This window comes from Chionomys nivalis, chromosome 4 (genome assembly GCF_950005125.1).
Source record: "Chionomys nivalis chromosome 4, mChiNiv1.1, whole genome shotgun sequence".
NCBI lineage: Eukaryota > Metazoa > Chordata > Mammalia > Rodentia > Cricetidae > Chionomys > Chionomys nivalis.
This window is the reverse complement of record NC_080089.1, coordinates 114,556,795-114,573,604: the sequence shown is the minus strand read 5'-3', so window position 1 is coordinate 114,573,604 and position 16,810 is coordinate 114,556,795. Positions and strand designations below refer to the sequence as shown.

Below are 16,810 nucleotides of genomic sequence, written 5' to 3'. Positions count from 1 at the left end.
TCCCTATAGTGGATCTCCTTGGCAGGTAACACATGGCTCTAGCATCTTCAACATGTAGGTGTCTCCAAGGCAATCCAGGCTTCAACTTCACAGCTGCACGCAATGACCTCACTAGGCCTCCATTCAGGGACATCCCTGACATATGCCTGGCCTCAGGAGCCTTCCTTAGTCACAGAGACAGATTCTATAACACCTTCCTTTTGTCTTTAACTCTAAAGCCAGAACCACATGGCCAATGCTGCCAAGTTCTGCTGCTTCTTAAAGATGGAACATGGCCAGCCCCCTTGTTCAAATGTACCTTTACCAGCTTTCTGTCTACGATGGTTTCCTTCGCTGCCTAAACCTGGCTGTTTGGGAACTTACTCTGTAGACCAGGATGGCCTCAAACTTAGAGATCCACCAGTCTCTGCCTTCCAAGTGCTGGGATTAAAGAAAGGGTGTTGCACCACCATATCCAGCTCTAAGCTTTTCTTTAATTCCTTTTTACAAATTGAAAAGTTATCTGGATGGGATCTTGCCCTGAGGTCATCACTCCCTTTATTCCATTTCTTAATCTAAATCCTTGAACACAGGATTTACCTCAATTCTACTTCCTGGTGCTCCTTTTCTCCTCAAATTGTTCATTTTGTATTTTTCCTTGCTCAGCTTGCTCCTTTACATTAAATAATCTTCATTAGAGTAAACACTAATAACCATATGACAGAGTCTATACTAAGCTGTTTTTGAGATTTCCTCTGCCGACGGAATTAACCAAAAACTTTTCATTTTAGCCTCAAGCAGACTCCTTAAGGGCAAAAGCAGCCACATACTTCACCAAAATATCACACAACCAGTCAGTCTCTAGTCCACATACTAACATTCTCCTCCTCTGAAACCTCTTGATCCAGCCCCTCATAGTTCAAATAATTCTTAGTACCAGTTTTCCATGCTCCCACCATACCTGTCCTGAAAGCTTTCACTCTTTGAATGCAGAAATGGCAGACCCAAGCACAGACAAAGGTCCGGAGCTGAACCCTAAGCCAATCTTTTTACTGCTGGCAGTAACAACCCAACAGGACAAATGGTTATGTTTAAATCAAGTGAGTTACAAAATGCTATTTAGCAAGATGACATCTGGAGATGCCCACAGATGGAAAAACAAGTCAGAGGTCATGGCTGGTTACACCAAGGTGGGGGTGGCAGTCACAGACTCTCTACAGCCCCTGACAAGAGTGTCCCAGGTGACCAACGAGGGCCGTCCTTGTCCTGCAGGGAAAGGAAAGTGGAAGAGACAGCAGACCTCAGTGATCCAACCAGATGAGCCCAGAGAGAATGGGGATGAGCACAGGAAGACAGAGAGGGTAGTGTGGACTCCAACTCACATCCTCTTGGCCTCTTCTAAGTCCGTCTGCCTCCACCAAGGGCTTTCTCTGGTTCAAGGCAGAAGTAAGTCAGGCTCTGAACAGCACAAGCAGATGGGACATAGTTGCCTTTCACTTGGGACCCCTCACATTGAGGCATACCCTACACTGACTCCCCAGATTCCCCAGCAGGACTGAGTCGGATGGACCCAGAGTGGTAACAGGCTTAGTCCTACACCCTGTTTGATTTCCTAGAATGGTTAATTCATGTGCCAACTTGGTTGGACCGCAGTAACCAGATATTTAGTCAAGCACTAAATTACACACTGCTGTGAAGGTCTTCTACAAATGAGACCGACAGTGATATCACTGGACTTTGGATGAAGCAAATCAAACTCTATAATGTGGGTGGGTTGCATTAGTTGAAGGTCTTGATGAGGAAATTATATATATATATATATATTATACATATATATGTATATAATATGGCATTACATACATATGTATATAATATGGTATTACATGTATAAAGTGATCTCTCTGTTTCCCAATGAGGAGTCCTGTGTCTAGCCTACCAACAGACCTAAACTACAGCTTCAGCTCAGCTCTGTCTCCACAGCCTCATGAGCCAATGCCCTAACCGTGGGATTCCTTACTCCATTTCCAACTTCCCTGGTTGGTTCCTCTGGAGAAGCCTGCCTAAGCCAGTATTCTGCCCCTTTTGCAGGCTGGTACTGCCGGGGCTTGTCCCTATGTTGAGGTGTGCACTGAGACCTCGACTTGGGAATATATTTGAGTTGGGGGAGACCTTAACACAGGGCAAGTTGGGAAATGGGGGGTGAGGGGGTGGCGAGTTCAGCCTTCTGCGCATGCCCAAAGCTGCGCTGAGTACTTTGTGAGTAAAGTGCCCATCTTCTGCTCAAAGTGCCACAGTAGTCACCAGCGAAGATCCTAAAACTCCGAAAACTCGTACGAACGGGGGAAAGCTGCAGTTCAAAGAACAGAGCTGAGGATGAGGCCACTGCTCTGATCCAGGTGGGGCACGTGGGTGCCAACCCGTTAACCTAGCAGATTTATCAAACGTTCCAATGCCTGATCCCAGGCAGACCCGGTTATCCAGTCACCAAGAGCAATAGCTTTGCAAGCGTTTCCTCTCTAGAAAATATCGTGCTCGATATGAAATTTATTTTGACATTATAAATATAGAGAACTTCATTCTATATCAGACTCTCGCTTCTAGAAGCAAGCATGAGGAAATCCCACCTGAGTGCAGAGAGTCTGGAAGCCGCCAGAGGTGAGAAGGAAGAGTCACCTCTGAAGCCCCATGCTCCAGTGGTAGCCTTAAATAGTCCCCCCTCGAGTGCCCCAAGCATGTTGGGATGCAGCCAATCAGCTTGCTTGGGGGTGGGGGCGGTGCCTCAGGCCTGCAGCTTGGCCTCTGGAGCAACCACTTAATACAAACCAGCTCTCAAAGCGGGGTCCAGGCCGAGGATTGCTGGTTCAGATTAGAGCCAGTTCCCACAGCACATGACACACCGGGTTCTTCCTTCTGGCAGTTTGTGTCTATGCCATGTCGAATGATGTCATGTGGATGGAAAAGCTGATCAGACCCATGCTTTCGCCTGCTTGTCTTCCCTGACCCCCCCCAGGCGGATTCCCAAGGGCCCCCCACATGGGCTGGGGCCTGGGGAGAGCGCCAGCTGTCTCACATCAATGAGGGCTCTTCTGGTCTATCCTCGCCAACACGGAATCGTTCCCGAATCTCCCCCAGAACAAGGATTCAGCTGTGACCGTCTAGCAGGGCTCCTCCAGCGCTACTTGGCTTCCCCGGGTGCTTCCCAGAGGAGAGGGGAAAGGGATATTTCCACTTTACTAACTTTCCCTAATTCTCTCCATCTTCCTCCAAGGAATGTGACATTTACCTGGCAGTAATTGCTTTCTTAGGTAACCCCCATTTCCTTCTCTGACAAGGCTCTCCTTGTTCTCATCCCAACACTTCTGGGCACCGGAAGCTTTGAGAATAAGTCTCTCCCTAGGGAGTAAACAGCACCACCTCTCACTGCAGAAAAAAAAAGGGTTGGGGGCACAAGGGATCAGTTTCCAACTGTATTTCTGTGGCTGACCAGGGGGCCATCCCTCAGGGCCTGGAATCCAGAGCTTGTCTGCTCACACTGTCCATGGAATGCTTTGTCAGGCTGTCTGTAAGCCCGGGTTACATGCAGATAGGGGATCTGAGTGCAAAACGGGCTGGGGACATAGCCCAGTGGCTGAGTGCTTTTGTAGCATAAATGAGACCAGCAAAGTGAGAAAATGCAACTCCTCGGGACACAACCCTTTCTGGTTTTCATCTGATAATATGGCAAAAGTACAGAATTGCGATTCTCAGCCTCTAGACAGGCAAGCCTATGGCCACCAAGAAGGCAGACATACAGCCCATGGGTGAAGGGCTCAGCATTCTTGGTGACAGTGCTCAGTCCTTCTCAGTGGCTGCCAGGAGGCTCCGAGAAGCCACAGTCAGCCCCTGAGCCACGAATGATGTGTCTAAGAACACTCTGGAATGAGCCGAACTCTTCTTCGAAATTGCTTAGCGAAATGTGCGAAAAACCTTCCCTTGGGCAGCTGCCAGAGTGGGAAGCCAGCCTGCATGCCACTCTGCACGTGTCTAGAAGGGCAAGTTGAGGAGACTCCTCCTGCTAGAATGTGGGTCCGTGATCTGTGGCCACGGCTGAGCACAGGGTCTGGAGGAACTTCATCGTCCTCTCTAAGCGAAGAGCCCCAAACAACGTAAGACGAGGCTCATTTTCTCACCTCCAGGCTTCTCCAGAGACCCGAGGGAGCATGGAGAATGTCCACTGAAAGCCAGTGCTCCCTGGAGTAGGAACAGGGCCTTAATATTTCAGATCCCCCATGAGCCTGCGTGCTTCCATGCCAATTATGCAGTTCTTGGTTCTAGTTCTAAGCCTGCCTTCTCCGCTTTGCTGGGATTCCACCAGTTTGTTTTGCCAGCAGCTCCCTGTGAGGGTCTGCCAATGGGGAGAGGGGAGGGAGGGCACCTGCGGGGTTGGAGGGAGAAGAAAGCCCCGCCCCGCCCTGCTTATTTATCCACTTATCCAAGGACAGCTTTCATGGCCTCTGGACCAGACAGATGGACAGACGTAATTCTACTCCCTAGGTCCTCCTCCATGACCCAAAGCCCTCGCTGTACTTTCTCAGAGGGGTGAGTAGCACTCTCAGTAGTTTTTACTTAAAGATTTAGGTGCCCCCCAGGGAAAGTAGGAAGAGATGGGGGGAGGTAATGGGAGGAGAGGAGGGAGGGGAAACTGTGATTGATATGAAAAATTAATTAATTAATTTTAAAAATTAGGTTCCCTTCCAAAAAGTAAAATAAAACGAAAAAGATTTAGGTCCAGATGCACAAGGTCCCTTCTTCAACCTCATGGGTCCTGATAACCTCAAGGAAGGAATTAACAGAGTATAACCTTGACTGGTTACCCAGAAACGTGGTAAAACACAGGCTGCTGGGTTCTACCCTCGGAGTTCTCTTTCAACTTGAATATGCATGGCTAACAAGATCCCAAGCGATGCCACACAGCTGATCTGAAGAGTTGGCTGGCTACTGGCACAGTCCCAGCCATGGCAACTGTCTCCAGCAGTTACTGCTGCATCCTCCCTGGCCTGCCCAGTCACTTCCAAGAGTCCAAGCCTACTAAAATGTAAGGTGTGGTGATCTGTTTCTGGCCTGGATCTTGCCATGTCCATAACATTTCACTCCTTCAAGGGCCACGGTCCAGCTCAGATCCTTGTGGATTTCCTCCAAGTGGTATGTGAAAAGCTGGTGCCTGAGTGTGGCCCCAGAAGGGCTTAGGGATCACAGGGGCCCCCGTACCATCTCTTCACTCAGCCCGGCAGTCTGAAGCCCCTTGGCCCACGCCTGTTTAGACTCAGCCTCTCCTCTGTTCCCACTGTGCCAGGTCTCCGTCATGCTCGCCAGAACATGGGTCGAGACTATGATAGCGTGTCAGGGACAAAGCAGTCGGAACTCTCTAGAACAGAACTGTTTCTAGTGCACAGCACAGTAGACACACAACGCATAGCTAGGAAATGAGTACCAGCACAAACTGTTGCTTGCTTGTTTCCTAGAGCTCCAAAATATGCACCAAAACTCACACTCAGGGTTGAGGGGTGGTATGAGTCTCTGGTAGGTATGTGTTTGTCAGGCCAGAGGGCCTGGGTTTGATCCCCAGCTCCAAAATAATGACCACTTCCAACACCTAAGAAATGTTTGCTAATTGATTCTAGCTGTCATGAGCAGGTGTTTGGGTCCAGGAGGAACAGAAACCTTCTGCATCAGACTCTGATGGTTTCAACCATAAAGATGATAGGAAGAAACCGTGGTTGAAAAATGCTACTATATCAGACTAAGTACCCAGCCCCAACAGCTGGATGAACTTATTATTTTACTCCCTGAACTATATATAAAAATTGCATGACTCTTCAATCCCATGTTTATCGTATGGCTATGCTCAGTCTGGCAATTTCTGAGCTCTCTTTAAAATGAAAGAAAAATCTTTCTAAGTAAGCACAAGGTTTAGTTGTGGGGTTTGCTCAATAATTTGATCTCAATGATTTTGCCAATGAGATCGCAGGGGACTGGCCTGTTGTCAGTTAAGACAGAGTGTTTAAAGTCCAGCTGAGTGGACTACACATGAGTGTGCATATGTGTGAACTTCAGAGTAGTGCTTTGCACACTCAAATCGCATGCACACCTCACCAGAACATTGTCATAGTTACCTACAGCTCCCGACTCGGCACAGCCTAGAGTTATGAGAGGGGGTCTCAATGGAGACACGGCCCAGATCAGATTGCCTGATCGTGTTCTTGATTGACGGTTGATTTGGGAGGGCCCTGCCCCATGTGGACAGCACCATCCCTGGACTGTCTAAGAATGTTAACTGAGCACGAGCTGAGTTTTCCAAACTCTCTGAGATACCAGAGTAGTACCATGCTCTTGACAACCTAAGCCTTGGAACCCTTCACATCCTGAGCTGATGTCAGTTGTATGGTGCGACCCTGCTACCTAGTTGATGCTGCAAGCTTATGGGGTGGGGTGGGGAGAGTCTCCAGATTCTTATTGTTTAACTGCATGAAGCATTCCATATGGGCAAGGATCAGGCACTTCATCTCACCAGCTCACACTCAGCCCCGCCCAGTGAATTCCAGTCTAGGCATACATTTGCGGGGAAGGATGCTTGAGGTTCAATGTCATTTGTCCTAGACCTGAAGGGTGTGTGAAATTTGAAATATGTAAATGAGCAGGAAAGTGGAATGAGGCGCCCCAGACAGTGTCCAGCCCAGTGGCCCAGCTAAGGTAAGGCAGATATCCCAAGCTCTGACACTGTGACTCATTACCGATTTCTTTTGGCACATGCTTGCCATGGAACCGAAAACACACGGTGACATTCAGGCAGTTCACGGGCTGCTGTCCGTCATGACACTGAGGTGCTGTGATGTTGATGGAGCCTGGGAGGAAGATGGAGACAGCCACAGTGATGACCGGTCTGGCTCTGCAGGACAAGGAGAGGGAAGGAAACCTGCGTTAAGTAGCAGCTCTCAGAACCAAGCAAGAACTGGACAGGCGGGATAGCTCCTGGGACTTCAGCCAGCATTTAATTAAAGAATGAAATGCCCCAAGAGAGAAAGGCTAGTGTGCTCTGTAAGTATTTTTTCTGGTTTTAAAAGTAGCACATTCCCTAAAATACTAATGGTTTGCTTCCCGGTAACAAAGACAAGTTAGTTCTTAATGAAACACAGCTGGCTAAAGCCGTAAATCAAGTACCAGATGCTGGGTGATTATTTAAAATTTCACCCAAGAAGTTCCGATTTCCATTTCATTAGGGAGGCATGAGTGCAGTGAGGAAAAGTCTCTACAGCATAAGCCATGGTTCAGGAGCTAGATGCAAAGCCAGTGTGACAGTTTGCTCCCGTAATCCCAAAATCTGAGGGACTGAGTCAGAATGATTTCCCGGCCTTCTAGGCCAGCCTGGGTCACAGCCTGAGAGCTTGCTTTAAAACGCCAAAGGGAGAGGAGGGGTAAGGGGGGAAAGGAAAAAGAGAGACAGAGAGAGACACAGAGAGCCTGAGAGAGATAAAGAGACAGACAGACAGACAGACAGACAGACAGAGAGACCACTAGAAACTGTATGTGGTTCCCCTGCCATTGTTGGCAAAAGTTGGTCAAATATCCTCTGTCATTTATGCCTATTAATCCATTGATTATGGTCTAAAAAGAATTGATTGATGGAGTCCCAGCTGGTACCAGCAAAACACTTCAAGGAATTAACCTGACTAGCCTTAGGACAAAATGAAATCCAATAAACACGGCCCCCTCCACGACGTGACCACCCCCAGTGCCTGATATGTGGACAGCATCCCTGGACTCCCCTGCGGCAAGCAGACAAAAGCTGAGAAGGAAGCAGGCTTTCCTTTCCCATCCTTTCCCATCTGCTCAGGGAGGAGGCACCTAAGCTGTGGCTTGACCTCCCCTACCCTGCCCTGACCTCACAAAGCAAACCTTTTCCCCCTCGGGATCCCTGCCCTTCATGCTGCTGGAGAGACACGAGATGAAGGGGCAAAAACTGGGACTAATGCCCTCACGTGTGGGTGAGCCTCATCCAAAATGCACCAGGGTGGCAGAACGATGGCCAAAGAAGCCCAGGACAAGAGAGCATTCAAGGGAAACCTGGGTGCACAGTGCAGTGAGGAGCTGCACAGCACAGATGGCACGGGGACCCCACTGCTACTGCCATTGCAGGGACAGGAAGGTCAACAGAAGGGCAGCTGTGACGGGGCAGTGAACTGGGGAACTCAGAGAGCATCTGGCTATGTGACCAAAGGGAGACAGACAACAATAATGCCAGAAATAAAGCAATATCCTGGTCTGTCGGCTTTCTTCTGGGTTCATCCTTAGAAGATGCTAGAACTCCTCAAAGACCATTTCACCCCAGTCGGTGTAAAATGATGTCATGGTTAACTTTGTCAACTTGACCGGATCTGGAATCACCATGAAAACACGGGAGGGAGTCTCTTGATTAAGTCAAGTGAGGCGGGAAGACCCACGCTGAAGGGGAAGGGGCTGGGAGTCTCTGAACAAAAACGATAAAGTGTGTTGAGCGTCAGCATTCATGTCTCTCTGCTTCCCGACTGCAGGTCCCACTTGACCTGCCCCCCTCATGCTTCTACCACCATGACTACTCCCTCACCCCTCCCACCCTCACCCCCCAACTATGCTGGATCTGTGTCCTCAAACTGAGTAAACATAAACCTTTCTTTCTTTCCTTGCTAGTTCTCCCCTCCCAGGCATTTTGTCAAAGCAATAAAAAGTAGAAACATCCCTTTTCCCCTCCCCTTCTACCCCTCCACCCTCTACTCCTATCCCTGTGGTCAGGACAGCAGAGACAAAGTATCCACAGTTTCAGAGAGAGCCAGGCTCCTGTCTGTAATAACACCCTGGCAACCCCTGACTATGGAAAAGAAGATGAAAGGCCAGTCCATCCCCTTATCAGCCTATCAGAGAGAAGACACGGTCTCCTCCCAGAGACTCTGCTGAGCTGGGCCCAGTAGGCGGGAGATAGGAGCACTCCAGACAGAACAAACTGGGCAAAGTGTGCCGAGCGGAATCCTGTGAAGTGTGAAGGAGCTGGCAGAGGCCCTCCAGGTCCATCCCCTCCAACAGCGGCTCCATCGGTTCCCTCGGCCTTTTTGTTTCCACTTCAAGTGTTGTTTTTGGATGAGGAAAGCAATATTTCATAAGCCTCTCTGGTCACTTCCTTTGCCCGCGGTGGCACAGCACTAAGGTCCTATCACCAGATCAGGGGACCTGCCCTCCTGAGCAAACTTCCTGAGGGCAGGGCTGGGGCCTGCTCACACTCCAAGGGCGGAGCCCACCTGCCCATCCACCGACCTCTAGATAACAGCAGCAGGGGTGCATGAGGGCAGAACCACAAGTGTTTTTAAGTCTTCAAAGACGCAAGCGAGTGCTTTTCCGTGGCAGAGAGATGGACTCTCCACATTATACTTCCAGGTAAACAACAGAAGTGGATAGAGGACCGGTTTCACCTGGACAGTGTCTTTATTCTCCTGGCAGGGCAGGGACAGGTGCAGGCTAGTTACAAAACCAGCCCTGGGCCTTCCTCTGTCTAGGTTCATCTTTGTTCACACAGTTGAAGATGCCCAGTCAGGTTCTCCCTTAGCTGTAGCCTGAAGTTTCCACAAACCCCAAGGTGCCTTCCCCAGTGCCTTCAATTACAGCACACACAGCAGCTGCCTGTGGGCATACTCAGTTCCTCTTTGTCTCACCCCAAATGAAAAGAAACTCAAAATCTAACTAATGTCCCTCAGACGCTGTGTCTGAACCACCTGTGGCTCCACGTGCTCCTTTGCAGCCCAGCTTCGGGAAAAGCAGCCAAGACCCACTGTGTCCCCCATCCTTCTCTCCCCTCCCCGGCCACAGCCATGTGACTTCTGCTACCACGCTCCCCAAAAGCTGCATCAGACAATGCAACCGTGGACATTTGGTGTCACTTCAAGCCAGGACATGACCACCTGGTCCTTTATGCTGAATGTGATACCACCATTGCCCCTGACCACATAGCCCTGCTTTGTTGTCCTCCTGGCTCTTAGCGACATCTGGGATTTTTTTTAAATCTTGTCCTAATTGCCTTTCCTGGTGCAGTGACAAACACCGTAACCAAGCGCAACATGAGGAGGAAGCAGTCTAGTTCAGCTTACAACGTCCATTACTTAGGATTGCTAAAGCAGGAGCTTGAAGGAAAAACCACAGAGACTTGGTGCTTGTCGGCTTGCCCCCTCTGGCTTTCTCGGCTAGCTGGCCTGGCTAGCTGGCTAGCTTTCTTAGATAGCCAGGCCCACCTGCCTAGGGATGGCACCCCCCACAGTGGGCTGGGCCCTTCTGCATCAATGGGCAATCATGAAAATGTCTCAAAGGCCAGCCCACAGGTCTGATGGAAGCAATCCTTCCACTGGGGCTTCTCTTCACCCACGCTCACCACCACAAAGCTCCTAGGTCTTCACCCAGAGGGAGGATAATAGCGATACACACATCATGGAGTTGTTTAGAGGACAAGAAATCAATCCACACTTTGGATACAGAACATGGGTAGATCTCAGAAACATCGAATTGGGCGAAAGAACTCAGGAATGAGAATACATACAATGTGATTATATGTATACAGAAACCTAGGGTGGGCAAAAGTGACCCCTGGTGACAGAAGCGACAGCAATAGATGCAATTAGACCCTAAGAGGATAAACTACTTGTCATGCAAGCCTGGGGACTTGAGTTTGATCCTCAGAACCCACACACAGGTAGAAGGACAGCATTCATTCTACAGTGCTGTCTTACTGTGTGCCTCCCGACACAATAGCAAAAACAAGTGATTTTTAACAGCCCAGGAAAACTTCCAGGGTGACAGACATGAGCTTCGTCTTGACAGTGGTGCAGTTTTGACCATCCACTCCATGCTGGACCTGGGTCCCCCATCAACAGTGAAGGCACCTCCGTTAACATTTACACCCATGGAGGAGAGAGACAAGAAGCAGCTCCTTGTCTGGACTTCATGAGGGAAGACAGCTCCTTTGGGTTTGGAGCTCATGGGGGAAGACAAAACAAGTCTCAGCACGGAGAGGAGAAGTGGACATGAGCTCCCACACCTAACTCAGAAGCTAGCTCCAACTGACAACTGCTTGCAAAGGAAGAATTAGTTTTCTCCAATAACTATACAGGTCCCCCTACACACATAAGCCACACTTCAGGGCAGGTCCCACCCCAGCGGAAGATGGCCAACACAAGAAAACTCAGTGGTATTATCAGAGATGTCTTTTTTGTCTCATAACGCTTTGGTTGAGCCTTATTTTTTTTTATCTTTTGCTTATCTATTATGGTTTTCAATTTTGTGATTTTATGAATTTTGTGTGTGTGTGAAAGAGTGTGAGTGTTTCTTGTGGTTTTCTTTCTTTTTTTAATTCTGGGGGTCTGGTTTGTTGTTATTTTGTTTTGTTTAAATTTCCCTGTTTGTTTTCTAAAGAGAGAGAAAGAAGGCATGGGGTTGGGTGGATGCGGAGATGACCTAGAAGGAGATGAGAAAGGAGAATTGTGATTTAGAATATAGTGTAGGAAAGATAATTTATTGTCAGTTAAAAATGATGAAATTTAAGAGACAACCAAACAGGTGCTCTGGGTATCAAGACAGCCTACCGCCGCTGTAAGAAACCAGGGGACATGCTTCATCTAAGAGGGACCCTGACAACCACAATGAACTGTCAGATCATTGTGAGGCATGGTACCTCCACGGCTCCCCACGTCACAGACCTTCATCATGACAGTGTCCAGGAGGAAACCTGCTATTCAGAGAAAAGGGAGGGAAAGGGTAGAAACCCAGTCCCATGGGGCGGCATAATTCAAGGAACCAGGGAGATTTGACGTCAGTATCTGGGATCCATTGCTATCTTCAGATACTGCAGGCTTCTGGGTAGATGATAACAAGAACAGGAAGCAGAACTTCAGAAAGTCAAGTTCAATCACACAGGCTGCTCATATTTGCTTCTGGGAAATACTCCTGTTATTGTATTTCACAGACAAAAGTCCTGGAACAAGGGGATCAAGGAGCTTGTCCGGGAAGCTCGCCTAGAAGGGCAGAGGCAGGGCTTGAACTCAGGCCACCTGCCCTCTGGGTCATACCCCTTCAAGGTTACTCTACCACTTCCACAACGCAAGCTTTAGAGCTATCCAGCATCCAGCTGGTTCTCTCTAAACCCCTTCCTGTGGGGTACCTCATTCAAGAAGAGACTGTGTCCCTCTGGGGAGGCTCGGAGAAGACCAGGCTAAACGCGAAGCATCTGTGCTGTAGGGCTACACGGCCTCTGGGATCCCTTCCAGCTGTAAGCCCACAGCAGTTTATTTTAGAACATTCTGCCATTGAGTTATTAACAAAACTGTTGGCTCCCACTCCAGAGTGCGATTCTGCTTCCTCTGACTCACACAGGCAGAAATACTTGAAGATGGCGCATGGGTGGAAGTTCCTGGTCCCTGGGGTTGAGGACTAACAGCAGTGAAGATACTGGTTATAAAGATAAAAAAAAAAAAAAGGCCTTTGAATGCTTGGCGCCTATAGGAAACAGAAATGTTTGTATAGCACGTCAACAGATGGCAATGATCATGACCAAAGACAAACAGCCTTTGGATTAGGGCTTGGGTTACCCCAAGTCCTGTCAAGATGCCCCAGAAAGCTCTCAGTTCCCTATAAGCTAGTTAAGGCCCACACTCTGGAACTCTGCAGTAAAGAATAATATGACCAAGAGAATAAAGACAGAATTTATTCTATGCACGCAGTTCCTAGGACTAGGCCAAAGGAAAGAGCCAAATGATGAGATCGCACCCCATGCCTCCTCCACAAAATTCCATCCATCACTCATGGAGAACGCAACCCCAGAGCAAGAGCCAGGCATCTCACCTGAGGAGGACCACGCTGTCGGACAGGAAGGCTCCTATGGTGACATCTGAAAATAAGAAGTTGCAGCCTCAGAAACTTGTAGAAACCAGCCCCAGCTGCCCTTTGGCCCAGTGCCACAGTGACAGAGGCCCAGGCTTGTGGTCAGGGAGCCTTCCTACTGCTGTTGTCTGGCTGTGTAATGACTTTAGAAGAATTACAGCCACATTGTCCTAAGTGGCAGCCAAGCGCATCTGGCTACTGAGGCCTGGAAATGAAGCTGGGGGTGTAAAATATGTAGATTTTAAACACCCAATTTTTAAAATTTAACTCATTAATAACAATTATATTAGTTATGCAGTAAAATGATAAAATGTTGACTATATTAGATTATAGTTCATTAAAATTAATTACATCTTGCTTGTGTGTATTTTTCTGTAGTTCCTAGCATATACTATTATAGATATCATTATTTAAACATTATTTTATTGGTATATATAAATTACTGTAATCTGTATCTGGTGGATAATTTTTTTAATGATTTGAAAACAGATCTTTTGCCAAGAATTTGGGTTTTCTTAGCAAGGCTTTGTAGAAAGGAGTTTCTTATCTCAGTTGAAGCCTTTAAACTTCAGCCACAGGCAAAAGTTCCCGTTGACAACTGTTAACCAAACCAAAACCTATCTTATCTCACACACCTATCTCCATTTATCTGGCCTGCTTTGAGAAAAACAGCTTACCAGGATAGCCATTTCCATCCATATCAATGCCCCCTGATATGGACTGGCCAAACATCCGCAGGACCGGGTTTATCTTCCTCCCAGACAGCTTCTGAAACAGACAACAGCAAACTGGAGTTACGGGAGGGCAGCGAGGACCCGGGACTATTTGAACCCAGCTTCCTCGGGGCACTGGGCCTGAAGTTGTTGAGAGAAAAGAGAATGTTGGTAGACTCTGACCGGGGAGCCCAGAGTGGGTACTTGAAGGTCACACATTTCCTTAATAATGCTTGCCTTGGCCAGATGTCATCACTCAAAAATTTGCTTGAGTTTGGTGACAGTAAAATGTCTACTAAAACATGATTTTAATCTTTTCTATGTTTATTTGTTTGTGTGCAGGGGTTGTTTGGGCCACAGTGCACACATGAAGGTAAGAGGAGAACCTGGAGGAACTGGTGCCCCAGGAATTAACCGCAGATCCTCAGGCTTGGCCACAAACGCCTTAACCAACTGAGCATCTCACTGACTTGCTGTATGGTTCTGGCACAATGAAATTCATGACAAATAAAGGTTGGATTTTTTTTTCCTTTTGTATGTGTGTGTGTGCACATGCACACGTGTGTGTAAAAGTTAGGGGACAACCTTGTGTCATTCCTCAGGTGCCACCTACAGTTTTTGTTTTGTTTTTCTAAGGCAGGGTCTCACTGGTATGAAGCTCACCCAGTAGTTAGGCTGGCTGGCCAACAAGCCCATCGGGCCTGTCCTCGCTGCTTCCCAAGCACTGGGATTATAACTGCAAGCCATCACACCTGGGTTTGGGTTTTACCTGGGTCCTGGGGGTCAACCTCAGGTACCTGTGCCTGTTGGCAAGCCCTTCACTGGCCGAGCCACCTCACTTGCCCTTCTCCTTTTGCTTTGATCCAGGCACAACTGGTTGAAACACTGGAAGCATCCTTCCCTCCGATCTCATTACTTACTTAGGTCCTGTTTCACCTGGCTCCCCTAAGGCGGACAGGTCCCTGACACATCCATCTGGAAGGATAGCCCAGCAAGCCCACCAGGAGGTCTACAGATTCCTAAGCTTCATAGAAATGGCTCAGCAGTCTGACCTGGTAAATCTAGAACTGCACGGTGAACCCGCTACCAACCACAGGGAGGGAATCAGCCCACATCACATTTTCACACACCATTAGCCTCCTCACGACCAGCAGCCTAGTGCAAGAGCACTCGCTGGATTGGGGGTACCTGGTAAAGTATTTGAATTATAAGCACCAGAACCTGAGATCTCTCTCCAGCGTCTACATAAAAAGCCAGATACGGTGGGATGTGCTTAGAATCCCAGAACTGGGGAGCCAGAAACGGGAGTGTTCCTGAAGCTCATTGGCTAGAGTCAGTCAACCTTAACTGGTGAACTACAGACCTAGGCGAGACCCTGAGTCAAAGGTCGTGTACAGTGTTGCTGAGAACGACACCTGAAGTTGTCCTCTAACTTTATATACACACACGCTCACATGCACATACTTAAAGGAAGACAGGGCTGGAGAGGTGGCCCCATGGTTAGCGTGCCCCGCTCTTGTAGAGGCTCCCAGGTTAGTCCCCAGTGCCCCACATCTAGAGGCAACTGCCTGTGATTCCAGTTCCAGCTGATCCAGCGCCCTCTTCTGGCCTCCTCGGCCATGTTCACTGCACATGCCCACACGCAGACACATGCACACAAACGCGCATAATTAAAAACAAAAGTAACAAGTTGCTTTTAACAAACGAAAACGCTTGTCACACAGCCAGCCCTCGCCACACAAAAGCGACTCACATTTGTGTGGCACAGTTCCTTTCAAAGACCAAGTCTTGTGCCAGGAAGCCTCGTTTTCTGAGATCTGGTCAGTCCCTACTTTCTTCCGCCCACAGTGTCCTAATTAGCATTTTTGTTGCTGTGATAAAAATACTGACCAAAAGCAACCTGAGGAGGAAAGGGTTTGTTTTCATGTACAGGTCATAGCCCTTCAGTGACAGAAATTAAGGCAGGAGCTTGAAGCAGAGACCACAGAGGCTCGCGGCTCACCTTCTTGCTCTCTCTGGCTGGTTCAGCTATCTTTCTCATACAGACCAGGCCCACCTGCTAGGGATGGCCCCACCCACAGTGGGCTAGGCCCTCCTACATTAACTAGTGACTAGAAAATGTCACACAGACATGCCTGCCAGTCAATCTAATGGAGACAATTCTTCAGTTAAGCTTCCCTCTTCCCAGGTGACCCCAAGCAAGTCGATACCCAATAACCAGGACATGCAGTCTCTTCGTGGCTAACCAGAGACCGTCTTCATTTCTACATGGTGTAGTGAGGCCACAACAGAACCAAGCTCGCAGACATCCAGGGACTCCTTTCTTTCTCCATGCTTGTCTCTACTAAGTCATACTGTGGGGAAGCCCTGGTGGAGCCAGGGGAGTATCCGTGGGCTCTACTGACAGAGATAGGATGTCCCCTGCCCTTGGCAGCTGGTAACTGCGGGGAACTGTCACAGAGATGATCTAAGAGGGCGGCTTGCCATCTTCTGTTAAGGCATCCAATGGGAAACGTGTGAGCATCAAAGGGCAGCTAAGCCCTGGAGGCATTGCTGTAGAAACAAGGTTTGTTAACAAGCTCAGCCACACATCCCACATGGCTCGGTCTAAACAAACTTCTGTGTCCGAGTAAAAGGCATACTTTAAAGCGACCCATCTCAGCTCTGGAAGCCAAGAACATTAGAAGCAGCTTGCTGTGGGTTTTCATTTCTTGGGTATGCGATGGCAGGAAGTGGGGGAAAAGTGAGGGGTGGTCTATTTGGGGGGTGGTGATGTAGACTTAAGTTATCCACTGACATCTGCAGGCCATTATGCCATAAAGCCAGGAAGATAAGTCTGCACGGTGCTAATAACCCTAAATGGAAACCAGGAACTGTGGGAAACCTCCGCTTGAACCAGGTTTATACGCAGCGTCTGTTAGAGCAAGGGAAAGATCACAGGGGCCGCCACGACATGCCCAAGGGGGCTCTTGACTGAGAAAGGCATCTAAGAATCTTAAAATCAACACTTTTCATGGTAGAAGGAGGCGTCAGCATGAGTTAGAGAGTAACATGGGAGGAGTTCAGGCTCTGATCTCACAATTTCTCCAGCAGAAATAATACAAGTTGGGGCCAAAGAAAAGCGATCCCACTGCCTAGATTCGTCTCTGATTTCTTCCTTTAGTTCTTGCACACAATGCCGGCTCTGTCCA

The 16,810-nt window shown here is 48.5% G+C and overlaps 1 protein-coding gene across 1 annotated transcript in view; it reads right to left on the bottom strand.

Moving 5' to 3' along the window:
* Itga9 (integrin subunit alpha 9) overlaps positions 1 to 16,810 on the bottom strand; it is a 306,519-nt gene that overhangs the window by 218,687 nt on the left and 71,022 nt on the right. The window contains exons 12-14 of the mRNA XM_057767071.1: positions 13,584 to 13,674; positions 12,868 to 12,913; positions 6,750 to 6,904 (exon numbers count right to left, since the gene is read on the bottom strand). Coding sequence (XP_057623054.1) covers positions 6,750 to 6,904; positions 12,868 to 12,913; positions 13,584 to 13,674 — 292 coding nt within the window. The remainder of the gene's footprint in view (positions 1 to 6,749; positions 6,905 to 12,867; positions 12,914 to 13,583; positions 13,675 to 16,810) is intronic.